The sequence below is a fragment of the Monodon monoceros genome, unplaced genomic scaffold (genome assembly GCF_005190385.1).
Source record: "Monodon monoceros isolate NGI ecotype Baffin Bay Population unplaced genomic scaffold, NGI_Narwhal_1 Super_Scaffold_21, whole genome shotgun sequence".
Taxonomy (NCBI): Eukaryota; Metazoa; Chordata; class Mammalia; order Artiodactyla; family Monodontidae; genus Monodon; species Monodon monoceros.
In genome coordinates, this window is record NW_021703778.1 from 87,421,213 (window position 1) to 87,436,052 (window position 14,840).

General features: G+C 45.6%; 1 protein-coding gene across 1 annotated transcript in view; it reads right to left on the reverse strand.

Annotated features, from left to right (window-relative positions):
- Positions 1-11,192, reverse strand: part of SORD (sorbitol dehydrogenase) — a 35,478-nt gene extending 24,286 nt beyond the window's left edge. The window contains 3 exon segments of the mRNA XM_029238988.1: positions 591-624; positions 10,891-11,124; positions 11,127-11,192. Of these exon segments, the coding sequence (XP_029094821.1) occupies positions 591-624; positions 10,891-11,124; positions 11,127-11,192 (334 nt within the window).
- Between the last annotated feature and the right edge of the window lie 3,648 nt (positions 11,193-14,840).

The window sequence follows — 14,840 nt, forward strand, 5'->3', positions numbered from 1 at the left end:
AGCCAACTTCTGGCTTAAAGAGGACCGAGTAACTCTGTCATTAGTTCAAAACAGGAACAATTCTGCCTTTGGTCCATAAATTGAAGAATTTTATGTCAAAAACTCTTTGGGAGAAGTCAGCAGTTTGATATGGTAACTCTCTTGGTTCTACCACTGTTTCTTTTATTTCATGTAGCAGCCAGATTGAATCTATCCAGTCATGCTGGGGACAATGGACTACGTTGAAAGCCTAACAAAAGCATAGTTTTTTTTTGTTTTTGTTTTTTGCAGTACACGGGCCTCTCACTGTTGTGGCCTCTCCTGTTGCGGAGCACAGGCTCCAGACATGCAGGCTCAGCAGCCATGGCTCACGGGCCCAGCCGCTCCACGGCATGTGGGATCTTCCCGGACCGGGGCATGAACCTGTGTCCCCTGCATCGGCAGACGGACTCTCAACCACTGCGTCACCAGGGAAGCCCAAAAGCATAGTTTTTAATGGAGGCTTTTAAGTAATAAACAGTAGGAAAAGAGGGCTAAATGAGCAATGCACATGTCTCCAGGGTAAACAATAAGAAACAATAAAATATAAGGCAAGTATTCCCAGGACCTACCATTTGGGCCTGGTTCAGGGATAGGATAGTTCTCCTAAAGGAAACAAAATAGAAAAACCATTTAGTATGTATAATAACTTTACCTTATGAACATTTTCAATTTTTTTAAAATTAAAGTTTCATTCAAATAATTCTTCTTATAATTAACACAGACTCAGACCATACTGCTGCTGGGTAGATGCCTGAGGGGCTACCCTGAATACTGCTGACTCTAACTTCTGACCTCATCCCACCCACTGGTGCAATTTGCTGTGGACCAAGAAAAAGTATACTACTTGCACACCCTGGGAGAAAGGATGCTTCTGGGTCTCTAATACGGAATGTGGAAAATACATCCTTAGATACAGATTTGTTTGGTCTGGCAAACTCATACAGGGCAAGGATGAGGTGTTTCTGGCAGTTGCATAGGAGGGTTTTTGTCTCTAGACGGGTTGGAGAAAGTGCGTGTGCTCCGCTCATTCACATCAGTGCACGGACCAATAGTTGTTACTTACTCTCTTCCAAAACCTCCCATGTGGTGTTTTAGAGGCCCCTTGGGAACACATAGGACCTGCATTTTGCCCACTCTCACCGAGTTAAAAAGCAATCTGGTGTTCACAGCTATTTATCATGAGGATGATGATAATTTACCAAGCTTTTTTCCCACTGCCAACTGGCTAGGAAATTCCTGGTGACAGGGAGGAAGGGCAGTGAGTAGCCAAATCCAAGTGTTCATTTTATTAATTCCTTGAAGGCAGCCAAGCAAGAAGAGGGAGAAGGGATGTAAAAAAGTGTTCACTGTACATATTGTGCCAGACAGTCTACTGGGCTTTACATACATCATGGCACATGGCCACCATTTGTAGATGAGAAACCTGAGGCTAGGAAGTTAAATAACTTGGTCAAGGTCATATGGCCAGAGTGGATAAACCAGGTCTAATCCCAGGTGTGTCTGACTCCCAAGTCTGCCTCACTGCATCCCACTGCACCCCCAAGGTAGAATCTGCCTTTTCTCCTTCAGTGGTGATGTAAGGAAAGTCAATCAGGGGATGAGTATTTTGGAACTGGGCATAATGCACAGTGCTCTGGGAGGAAGCACTGCTCAAACCTTGCCTCCTTCAGAAGGCCTCCCCCAGATACTTTTATGGGTAGCAATAAATAATCCTAGGGCTGGGAAGGGATAGTTAGGGAGTTTGAGATCGACATGTACACTAAAATGGTTAACCAACAAGGACCTACTGTATAGCACAGGGAACTCTGCTCAGTGTTATGTGGCAGCCTGGATGGGATGGGAGTTTGGGGGAGAATGGATACATCTATAGGTATGGCTGAGTCGCTCTGCTGTGCACCTGAAACTATCACAACATGTCAATCGGCTATACGCCAATATAAAAAAATAATAATAATCCTAGGGCTATTTTGCTAGCGAGATAAGTACCTAGTTGCCAAAGACTATGCCTTCCATCTCTGGCACCAGGTACAGTGCCCTGCTCCAAACCTGGGGGGCTTGCACTGGTTAAATAATCACCCTCCATAACAGTATTTCCACAGGAAGTCTGAGGTTCTTGCTCATTGGAGATTACCAGCCCTTTCTGTTGTGACAGCTCAATGCTTATCTGAACTCCCTGTCTCCAGTGAAACAAAGGTCAAAGGGATAATGCTAATGCTGATTAGCTAACACTGTCCAACTTCCTTTTGTCAGGTCCTGTGCTAAGTGCTGTGTATGCATCACCTCAGCTCATCCCTAGGACAATCCTATGTAGTGCCTTTATTATTACCCCATTTTTTGTATGATGAGGCTGAGGAATGGGGAGATTTAGCAATTTGTCTATAGTAACACTAAGGTAGTAAATGATGGAGCTGCATCCAAAGCAGCATCACGTGGGGTCAAGAGGCAGCTTTTTCATCTCTTAATAAATTTGGAAGGCAGAGAGGAAAGAAGGAAGGAAGGAAAGGAGGGAGGGAAGGAGGGAATCCATCTAGGACCGGCAACTCTGGATAGCTGGCTGTCACCAAAACCTTTCTCAAAATTGCTGGTTCCACATCTGGCATTACACAGTATCAGGGACTGCTGTGTAAAGTTCTGCTTCTGTTACACAGAGTAAAATTTTAAATTGCAGGTTAAATTGAAACTAAAGAGTAAGTAAGGCCTTTTGTTTCAAACATGGAACTGTACTCTCCCCCACCCTCATAGTCCCCTAAAGACACTAGTAGGCAGCTTCCCGGGCACTGGGAATTCCACAGCATACTCTTTACATCCTTGGCTCCAACCAGGCCAGGCCCAAACACCCCATTTGGGGTGGAAAGGTGGTAAGAGCCAAACTCAAAGCCACAGTTGGGGACACCAAGTTGCCCTTGGGTCACTAGAGATTACTACTGTAAATGTCTGTTGGAATTAACGGAGCTGACCAACTTTGCCCTTACCACCTGGGCAAAGCTGCAGCGTCTCTCCTGGACACCAGAGGGTGCTGTGCCGATAACCTGGTTTTTCCTTAGTAGCAGAACACACATTATGGAGAACTTAAATACCTCTCCCTGAAAACCAACTTTCTTTTTTTTCTCTTTCTTGTTGATTCTAATCACCCTTACAGCTCAGCTTGGCTCCTGTCTCCCTTCTCTGCAGGAGACATGCCACCTAAGCACTAGACCATGTTAAGACCAGTCTCTAAGTTTGTAAATATTATCCTAAGCGTGGCTGCAGGGCTCACAAGGTCTTCAAAAGTTATTACAGCATGGTTACTAAAAAAACCCTGCTTTTCATTTATGGTTCCTTGGTATGATGTTGGCTAAATCCTGTTTACTTAACCTCCTTTTCTGTCTCAGATTACGGTGGTGATATTCTTTCATTTATCCTATTTTTCATGTGTCAAAATTTCTTAGCTCCTCTGAGATCGGGAACTTTCACTTTTAACCCCCTGCCCCCTTTCTTCATTCCCAAAGGTTTTGTAATCAGGCATATTCATAGTTTCCTGAACAGGATTTCTTATCTTTCTGTGAGTGATAGTGACAAGGGGATAAAGAGGAGTTGAGTAACCGTTCTTTACTGAGTTATGTAAGTTTTACAGCATTTTTCACTGAAATACTTAACTTACATATTCTCCTTTCCATGACCTTCAGGTCTCCCCACCACTGGCACCACCACCACAAATAAATCACGGAAATACTTCAGGAAGAACTCTCTGTGGGAACACAGAATCATCTCAAGTGCCTCTCACATCCTAAATGTTATCTTGCCTTTCCTAAATATATTTTCTCAAATTAGCTTAAATATATATTTCCTGAATATACACTATTGGCCCCCTTTCCTCAACTTCCAGCTGCACATCTGAGTTCACACCCTCGGTACATCTTGCCTGGATTGCAGCAATGGCCTCAACATGAGGAGAAATTAGAAGATGCCCTTTCCCTCCTCCAGACAACATAGCTGGTACAGTGGTGAAGAACTCAGACTCTGGAATCGCTGTCTGTGCTGAAACCCAGGCTCCCCTCCAGGAGCTGTGTGACCTCGGGGCAGTTACATAACCTCTTTGTGCCTTCAATTTCCTCCCCTGTATAATGAAGATAATCATAAAATAGAGTGCCCTTGGGAATTCCCCACCAGTCCACTGGTTAGGATTCCTCGCTCTCACTGCCAAGGGCCAGGGTTCAATACCTGGTCGGGGAACTAAGATCCCACAAGCCACGCAGCACGGCCAAAACAAAACAAAAACAGTGCCAGACTCACAGTAAATAAATTAGCTCTTATTACAAAAGAAATAAAATCAAAATCCTTTCTGTATAATCAGCTCACAATACGGTTGAACCAGCTCTGGACAACCCTGTCCGTTTCCTCTTGAAAAGGGTAGTTTTTAAAAATTGTTTTGGGGAAAAGCTGTATTTCTCTTGTTTTCACGTCAATATTAAGAGAACCTGACTGCTCCTTAAAAGGCTGGAATTCAGAAGAAAGTCAAGTAGGATTCCAGCAGTGTTTTCAGGCTTGATTCTATCAGTTGAGTGTAAAAGCCGTACTCCCTGCCTTAGAGTAAGGGACAACAGGCAGGGCTAGGAGAAAGCGGCCAGTTTTGCCCTAGGTCCTTGCAGCCCACCTTTGCCACCTGCTCTGCCTGCCAGGTCTCCTGTCAACCTGTTGGCTGGCTGCCCTACACCCTCAAGGAGAGCAGAGCAGACAATCTTACTTTTGCTTCCCTCCCTCCTCAACTTTCCCCCTCCCTTCAGGGCTTGAAGGGTGTTTTGAGGGTGGGAGGAAAATCCAAAGGTTTCCCATTTGGCCACTTTATCCTAAAAGGCTTTGTTCTAGCCGCATTGGTCCTGTCCTGGCAAACTCGGGGTCAAAGTAGAAGGGTCAGACACTCTCCCAAAGTTCACTGAGCCAGTGTCCAGCCTCCAGCCCAGGCTCTCTGGGCTCCAACCAGCCTCCTGCTGATAACAATCTTTCTAAAATGCAAATTCATTTAAAGTGCCCAGTGGCCCTGCAAAATCCTAAACCCCTCATTTTGCGGGCTACCTGCCTCCTTGCAAACCTCCTGCAATTCCGAAACCACCGCACACTCACTCCCTCACCTCAAGGGGGCCATTTCTCCACTGGCCAATTCCCCTCCTTCTTCACTGAGATCCCACTGGAGGTGGGAAGTGAGGGGAAGGGAGACATCTAGAATGACTTTCTAATTCCTGTGGGAACTCAGGGAGATTTTAGGTTTGGGTGTGTTGGGACTGTGGTGTCGGGGAACATCCAGGTGGGGTTGTCCAATAGGTCGTTGTACTCCTGGGACTGGGGATCAGGCATGGGTCAGGGACAGAGACTCATGAACATGAATCATGAACATGGAGAGAAACAATGACTTCCTGAAAAAAGCCTTCCCTATCCTCACCATCCTTCCTCTCCTGAGTTTCCCCAGCACCTACAATTGAATCCATATGGGATGGTTAAAGGATTATTTCTCAGCTGTGATAAATAAACTATAAAAAAATTCCTCCTAATTCAAAATGTATGAACATAACTATACATAAACCTATTAGATGCTTCTTTATTTAAAGGGAAAATATGAAGACTCTGAGCTTGGTTGGATGCTCTAGCCTATTAGTATCACTGATTAAAGTGCTCACTGTGTTCAGGTCTATGTAACTGAACATTTACATTTCTAAAACATTATTGAGCTGAATATCACTTCACAAAATCCAACCATATTTTCTCCAACAATTAATGTTCTTCTTGTAAATCTGGTTTGGGGAAAACTGCCAGCTTTAACAGCCACACTAAAAGACTTAACAAGTGGACGCCAATACGGTATACATGAGTACGTATTTTTCCTCTGTAATTTCTCTATCATGCAATTTTAAAAGAAATTTTCCCCACATCCATCCATAATTCTAGTTTTCCCCACAGAACAGGGTTACTTTTACCAGGTCTCTTAGTAGTGCTAGGACTTATTACATAAAATGTTAAAATCCTATTTGTGGTATTGTTTACTGTTCCTCCTGCTTTTAGGGGAAAATGTTAGCTTTCTACTTCTTGGCCTTTTGCAGACAAAGGCACTACCCTTCCATAGGAGTTGGCAGAGATGGCAGTATTTGCTGGATTTAACTGCCTATTGTTTATCTGGTTGGGTTTTGTTTTATTGTTGAAACATAATTAAGATGAAAGTGAAAGGAGGCATTTCTTTAGGCTATTTGCTACTACCTAGTTTTCTCTTTTTCTGAAGGAGTTTTAGATTCTGTTTTCAGCCTCAACTGCCTCTGTCTAGCTCAGGTATTAAAGGGTTAAGTGGCCTGCATTTCCTCACTCACAGTAATCTCCCAGTTTAACCCAGCTTTTCCTTGAAGCCTTTCAGGGCCCTTTAATTTGATTCTATAGAAGCAAGCAGCTCTAGTAGTAGCAAAGCAGCTCTACTAGTAGCAAAACCAGGGAGAGACCTAACATTTAGGACCATTCCTCTTTCTACAATCCCCTCCTCCTCACCCCAAATCTTAACAGCAATGTGTATATGCAAGGAGGGCATGCCTTGAATGTGCTGTATTACAGATACAGAATTATCTTACTTTTTGAAATATCATTACAGATTCAAAGCAATTCTTTTGACATCTGGCATAATACATTTCCTCACAGAGCAAAACCTCTAAGAAATATCTTCATGGTACTCTGATTAATGTTTAAACTTGATGCTGACACGCTATTTTCTCTGCCCTTTGTAATTAAACAACATTAACCCATCACTCTGAAATGATTCTTTTCCCTTTAACTTGTTCTCTTCTCATGCAGCTAATCATAAAACAAAAATGTGACTACATCCCCTGCATGGTGTCCACCTCGCTGCTCCTGTTCTCCCTGTCCAGATGCCTGGAATCGGATAGAGCTGGCCATCAAGAATAAGGGAGATAACGTGTACTCAATATGCTCCATGGACTGGCCCTCATAGGTGATGCAATATGCACAGAAATTGATAGGAGCATTTAGAAATGTTTACAGCATTCTGACATTGCTGCAACATCCAAATGTTGGTACAAACATATTGGTCCATGGCCAACTGGAAATAAAAATAAAATTGGTCCTTCATCTCTTTTACTTTGTGAAGCACAAACTATCCCATCAAACAGCTTCTTCAAAGAAAAACTAATTTGACTATTTGATATCCCAACTCTATGAACTAGTAATTCAGAGAGAGAATTCTGTAGGGGAGCAGAATTTGCCATCCCAAAATATGTCTCTAGGGCATATTAATTATTTTAAGCTGGCTATTTTTTTTAAGAAACAGCAGATTTGGGAAAAGCTCGGAAAACCCAAGTGACACATTTGTAAGGGAAATCTCCACTTATAAGGGTGTCTCCCTCAAAGTACCAAAAAGAGGAGTATGACCTAATCTCTAGAAACTCATCAGTGGAGAAGGCAATGACTTAAAACTGTATAACAACCTTACCCTTGTTTTCTGTGCTTTTCCTGGCAACCTCCCATAAGTGACTCTCCCCGCCCTCAACATCCTCTTTTCTCTTTAGCTGAGGATGGTATTTAGGGTGAGGGCTTTGGCCATTTTGGCAACTTTCTCAGTTTTCCTGGGCCTCTCCCATGTATACATGTTAATAAAATTTTGTTTTTCCCCTGTCTCATGTCAATTTAATTCTTAGACCTGCCAGAAGAACCTAGAAGGGTAGAGGAAAATTTCTTACTCCCCGATACTATCTAATCCTCACACAACCCAGAGGTGGGTACTACTATCATCCCCATTATACAGACATAAAACTGAAGCAGAAAGTAATTTGGCAAGTCATACAACCAGAAGCAGTAGAGCTGGGGCTAAACTCCACTCTGGCCCCAACCTGGCTTGTGACCTCGTTACTGTTTCCATTTGAAGAGATCTCAGCCAGCTGACACTGTTTGCTGATAGGCTGTTCGTCTCTATGCATCAGCTTGGTCACCTCTTCCATTGCTCCTTAAAAGTCCACACGTTCTCTATTTAAAATGGTGTGTGTGTGGGGAAGAGGGGATATAGGAGTCCTAAGTCCTCATGATACGGAATGATATAAAGAAACCGACAGTCTCTCAGTATATACATGTGTATATACACTCCCACCCTCTCTGATTTACCACCCAACTTATAAATGCCCCAAAGCCCAAACCACTGTGCAGGCCCAAGTCCCCAGGCCACGGGGCACTGCCTCCGCCCTTGCTGGGACTGTGGTGATCACTAGCTACCTAGTAGTGAAGGAGTTTAATTTTTCCTTCCCTGCAGCCACAGCTTGGAGAAAGAAAAGGGAATTCTGCCTTCTCCACAGGCAGGTAGGAGGAAGGCTGGGTGTCAGGTTTCCTTCCTGGTAGGTAGGGGACAAGTTTCAAGTGGCCCAGGTCTAACCCCATTTCAACCCCAAACCACTTAGCCTATTTGCTTTAAGGAAGGGGGTGCAAGGGCAGAGATACCCTACCAGGGGGTTCCCTATGGAGGCGCTGGGGGACAACCATGCTCAGGAAGGAGTGGTGAGGGCCAGAAGAGTCTGTGTTGGGTTGCAAGTGTCTCCAGATCCCTAGAACTAAGGTAATTTCTCAGAGACCCCAAAATGTCCTGTCCCAGAGACATCTTAAATTCAAGCCTGATCTCATCATTTTAATCTACTCTCCTTTGTCTAGTAAATGAACCCCATCACCTCCAACAGAGCTGGGGTCCTCCTGAATCCACCCTGAATGAACCCTTTCACCCAGTTAGCGTACACATCCCACAACCATAAGCTACATTCTCCAGCCTATCACATTCTCATCTCTTTAGGATACACTCACCCCAACCCAGCCCCTAATTCAGTCAGGAAGGGATTCTAAGGCACAACTGATAAGACCAACTGTAGGTGAGCCTCCCCACCCTCCCTCTTCTTTATTCAAGGCTTTGTTCTACTGAGCCACATAAACAGTGGCTGAGCAGTGGGAGAGCCTGAGCTTAGGAATTAAGGTAAAGCAGATACTGGGGTTGTAATTACAGTTCTGCTCATTATTAGGTACATGACTTTCAGGCAGGCCCTGAGCAGATGGAGAGGCAGGGCCTATCTACCTCTCCAGCTTCACCACCGGTGCATTCAGTGCATCACACTATTTACAGGACCGGTAAACAAGACTTGCGATTTTGTACTTCACTTAGTTTGCACTTGCTCTTCCACTTACATGAATGACCCCCAGTTTCCGTCCAAGAAACAGCTAAGTAGCATCCATCTCTTCCAGAGCCTCTACCCTGGGCCAAGGGCACCCTGTGAGGCCTTTACTCTCTATGCTCCATCAAAGCCCTCACACAGTTTTATTGTTTACAGCATCTGTCTGACTCCCTAGAGCAGCTTGGGGGTAGGGGCTGTGTCCTCCTCCTCCTCTCTGGACCCCCAGCCCAGTGCTTGGCACATGGCAGGCACCCTCTCATCTAGTAAATGTTTGTAGAATGCAGGACTGAGCTTGAAATCACTCTGTAAGCTGTGTAGAGCTGTACCACTTTCCTTTCTTCATAATACCATCTGGCATTTGCAGCAATAAAAACTAATAGTGTCACTTTAATTCAGGACCTTGGGTGGAAGTTCCAAGGGGAGTAGAAAGAACACTGGAATGGGAGTCTGAACTTCTGGGTTCTTTTTTGGGCTCTGTTAACTAATGAAGCCCGTCACCTTGGAGATGGCACCTTCCTCAGCTGAGGAAATGATGAGTTGGCTCTGGGCAGGAGTTCTTAGTCTGGGGTTCACAGACCTCTAGAGGGTCTATGAAGGAGAGGCTTAAAGGAAGTCCATGAACTCTCTGAAACTGCTGCCAAACTCCATCTGTTTGCATTCTGTGGGGAGAGAGACCACAGATTCTCAAACAGTCAAGAACTGCTAATCTGGATACTTTTCTGAGCCTCTCCAATCTAGACCCTGGCGCATGTTCTCTGTGAGGGGGAAGGAAGTGCTAGGGAACAGCAGAGATGGCCGGCACGGGTCCCACATACCCCAGGCCCGCCTGCGAAGGGCTCTGTCAAGGGAGCCCTGGCACAACCACAGGGCTGACTCTGCAGCTCCCAGAAGTTTGGCCCCATGAGCCACTGCGCAGAGGCAGGATCTGGAGTGGAGAAGACACACACATAATGCTCTTAAAGGAACAGGGGAGCAGCATCAGGAAGGAAAATGGCTGGAACATGAATCAGATGTGGACTACGGGAGGTAAGGAGGAAAGGAGCTTTAGAACATGAAGACTATCAAGATCCAGAAATCTGGAACAGGCATGGCGAACACCAGGAGTCTTGGAGATGGAGGCCTGTGCTGGCAGGAAAGTGGAAGGAGCTCGCACTTTCTGAGTATCTATTAAGTGCTAGGTGCTCCGCTGATCATAATAATCCTGCAAAGGAGGTTTTACCAGCCCCAAGCATGAAAGATTAAATACGAGTTCCACAGCTTTTAAATGTCCCTATGGCCCCCCTTTCTGCCCTGCACTGTCTACTCAGAGAAGAAGTTCAGCACGCGTCCTCTAAACCAGGCAGCCTCTCTGGTATCTCTTCTGCAAAGTGCAATGACAAGAGGCTGGACTATGAATCTGCAGCTGGCAAAGGAGGGAGAAGGCTTCAATCATTTTGCAACCTTCCTGGGTTCTGGCCACGTGCCGGCCACTGGGCTCGGTTCCAGAAGGCACGCGACAAGAACCCTGCTCTTAGCACCTTAAAACTAACCGCCTACCGTGCCCCTCCCCCCAACATGGTAACCAGCTCCTATCTGGGCGGCCTGGGCGCGCAGCGTGGGGCCCGCACCGCGCTGGAATTGGCCAGCTCAGACCGCGGCTGCGCTTGGAAGTGAATAGGGCAGGAACGGGCAAGACTTCCCACTCCCATTCCAGTTTTACCAAGCGCAGGTCTCCGGGTCCGTGTACCACCAGGGAGAGGTTCTCGGGCTTGACCGCCGCCATGTCGCTCTCTACCTCTTGGGTCCGCCGAGGCTGCAATCCGCAGCTCTTGAGGTGGTTCGGTTGGCGGCCCCGTGCAGAGCTGGGGATAAGGGGCGGTAGGCTGGGCTTTGCCTGGGAGCGCGTGCCCGGCCCGGGGCGGGGTTTCCTAGTCCCTGACAGCCGGGGCGGGGCTAGCGTGGAGGGGTGGGGCAGGGCGTGGAGGGGCGGGGCGGGGCGGGACTGCCCTGCTCCCTCCCCATGGCAAGCCAGGGAAGGGCGTGGGGTGGAGGATTGGGGGTAGGGGATTGGGAGAGGGGGGCCGGGGGCTGGGGAGGAGGGGGTAAGGAGGGGTAGAGAGTGTAGGGAGGGAGTAGGGAGTGGGTGGGGAGGGGTAGGGAGGGGTGGCAAAGGCCAACCCAGATCCACCTGCACTGTTTGTCTGTCTCACATCCAAGGGGACCAATCTGCCCTGAAAGTAGTCTGCAGAGGCAATCCCCCCCAGACCAGAGTTCTGAAACTTTAGCTGCAGAATAAGGGGGATGGGCAATGTGGGGCAGTTTCTCAGGACCAGCACTGAGATTTTGATGCAGTAAAGTCTAGTCGCAGCTGAGGCCTGAGGGTCAGTATTATTAGCATTGATAATGCTGAGGCTGCAGGTGGGGCACAGTCTACAAGTGGGGAACAGGCCCTGCATTGATTCAGTGTCCATGTTGGCCCCATGTCCCCAGCATCCACAAAGTGCCTGGCACCAGAAGTAAATGAACGAGTTGATGCGTCATCCCACGGGCCTGACACATCAGTGTAAAGGAGCTGTGAAATGAAATCTGCGAGCCACTTTCTCTTAACCAGCTCTGCTTCTTATATTAGAAGCAGGATTTCTGCCCAAATTTTTTCTTGAAGCCTCTCTCCCCTTCAACAAATAGTGAAGTTTTACTCTAAGGGGAGTGAGCTGCCCTCTGGAAAGGTCTAAGTCTGCAAAGGCCCCACCCTCCTTTTCAGACTTTGAAGACAGTGTAGGGATTTCATTCCCTACAGCCTTTCCTCCTCCTCCAGACACTCTACCAAATCCTCTGACCTCCTCCTGGACACTTTCCCCAGCACCTCATTCCTTGAAGATGTCTCAGTGTGGCACTTACTGCAGGCCTCACATATGGGACACAGCCTGTACTTTCACCAGTAATCATCCCTTCCGAAGATGTACTGGAAGACCACTGCGGCTAAGGCCTCATTTCTTTCTTTCTTTTCTTTTTTTTAAATATTTTATTTATTTATTTATTTATTTGGCTGCCCCGGGTCTTAGTTTCAGCATGCGGGATCTTTAGTTACGGTATGTGAACTCTTAGTTGCAGCATATGGGATCTAGTTTCCTGACCAGGTATCGAAACCGGGACCCCTGCACTGGAAACACAGAGTCTTAGCCACTGCACCACCAGGGAAGTCCCAGGCCTCATTTCTTAAACAGAACCTGGTAAAGTGTTCTGTACAGTGTAGGATCTCAAAAACAAAATTGTTTTTTGGATGATGAACATGGATCAAGCTCTGGAATGCCAATAACAACAAAAAGGGAAGGAGCGGGGGGCGTATTACAAGGTATAACAGGCAGTGGGATGGATTTTGCAGGGGACTTGCAGAGTCAGTCCTGTTTTTGCTTTGAGGCACCTCCCACAAGGTTTGGCTGTGCTTGGCTTGTTCCCCAGGTTGTCCCTGCACTCAGCTCCTGAGCAGGCCTCGGAGAGATGACTGACCAGGAGTTGCCTGCCTTCGCTCATGCACCTGAATTTAAAATTCAGCCTCCCCTCCTTGTCTTGAGGAGTTTCATCACAGTCTCCCAGAATGTGTTTCCAATGAAAGCTGAAGATGGAGAAAGCCCCAGGAATGGCTTAAGAGCTGAGGGCTACTTGAAATAGACACTTCTTGAGTTTTAAATTAAGAAAACGGAACACCAGAACCAAAGCAAGAGTCACTAAAATAATGACACAACTGCCATACTTGGAGTGGTATTTGTTTTCTCCTGAGCAATAGGACTTTGAAACTCTCTTGAAGGTTGTTGGCTGAGGACCAAGAGATTTGGAAGGGCAGGAGATACCTTTAAAAATATATTCTACGACTAGGGCCCTTTATAGAAAAATTAACATGGTGAGTTGATAAGGATTCTTAAGAAACTGACATTTTTAAAACAAAAAAGCAAGTTGTTATTATAGTATTTAAACTTGTTGTGATATTTCTACATAATTTCCTAACAGAGACCAGCATCCACAATGGTGAGCAACAGGTTTTTTAGGCATTTTACTGAATAAGGGATAAAATGCTGGCTTTGCCTTTGCTGGTGGCCTGCTTAGCACAGCTTCTCTGGGCTTCTGCCTAACTTTCCCAAACAGTACGGCACTTTTAGGCACTCTCTCCACTGAATATAACTTCAACAACTTGTCAGTAAAATTCTGCTGTGAAAACGTATTTGGAATTTAAAAATTAAATCACAGGATGCATATCTTCTGGGGGCACATGTCCAGAAAAAGGGACACATTAGCCCACGGAACATCCTATCACTGATACAGGGTTACTTCAGATCTGGAATTTTACACAGTATACCAACAAGAAAAATCAGTGTGCTGAGGCGCCTTAGTGTTCCAAAGATCAGAACAGTTATAAAACTCTGATTTCCGGATTTCTCCATTTGGTCATCAACTATTCAATTACTCAAACCTGGCTATTTATAACAAAAGAAAGAAAGAAACAACAACAAAAAACCCAAAAAGAAACCATGAGCTTTCCTGCAGACCTTGGAAATAAGGTTACCAATGAGAGTTAAACTAGTAAAATCCATATGTAATGGATGAGATTAATGGGCTTCCCCAAGGAACTAGTAATATACCTGCCATTAGCAGATCTCAAGAAAGGATTAAGAAGGGTTAGAAAAAGGAACTAAGAGGGCAGGAATTTTAATCTAGAACTATCCAGGGGAGAGAGGCGCTTGGTGGTAGTGGTGGCCGTGCTGCTGGCACAGAAGAGTGCAAGCAAGCGGACATGGAGTTAAAGGTTACTCCCACATGTCAGCTGAGGATGATAACTTGGACTTAGACAAATGGTAGAAGTAGAGATGGAGTGAAGAGGATAGATTTATTTTTGAGGTAGGTTCCATGGGACTTGGTAGGGGATTGGCTTATAGAAGTTGAGGAGAATGTAGTGGAAAGGTCTACTCTCAGATTTCTGACATGATTAACTGGAGGGATGAGATATAATTATCTGATACAGACAGCACTGAGGGAGGAGAAGGTTTGGGAGAAAGATCAGGCAGGTAATTTTGGATAGGCCAAGTCTGAGATGCCTATGAGACATCCAGGTGAAATGACCATGTGATATAAGGGCATGTTTAATATAAGGGTCTGGGAAAGTCTAGGCTTGAAAAGTCTAGACTAAATTTGGAATCACTGATATATAGACTATATTTAAAGCAATAAGAGAAACGAGATAACATAGTGAGAGGGTGTAGCATGAAAAAAGAGACAGCTCAGGTCTAAGCTCTGAGCATCCAACACTGAGGGATGAGGAAAAGAAAGAGGGACCAGCAAAGGATCCTGAGAATTAGTGAAGCCCTAATAGGAAAAGGCAGTGTTTTAAGAAGGAAGTGGCCAACTGTTGAATACTTACGAGAAGTCAAGGTAGAAACCAAAAAGTATCTCATGGATTTAGCAACAAGGAAGTTATTGGTGATCATGGAAAATGGTTTTGGTGCAAAGATGGGAATAGGAGCCATAACAGGTTGGGATCATTCATCCATTCATTCAGCAAATATGTAATAAATATCTACGACATGCCAGGTACAAGGTGTTCGGGAGACAATGAACAAGACAAACACAATCCCCACTTCAGGGAGGGGAAGCTATTAAATAGATAATCACAAAAGTAAT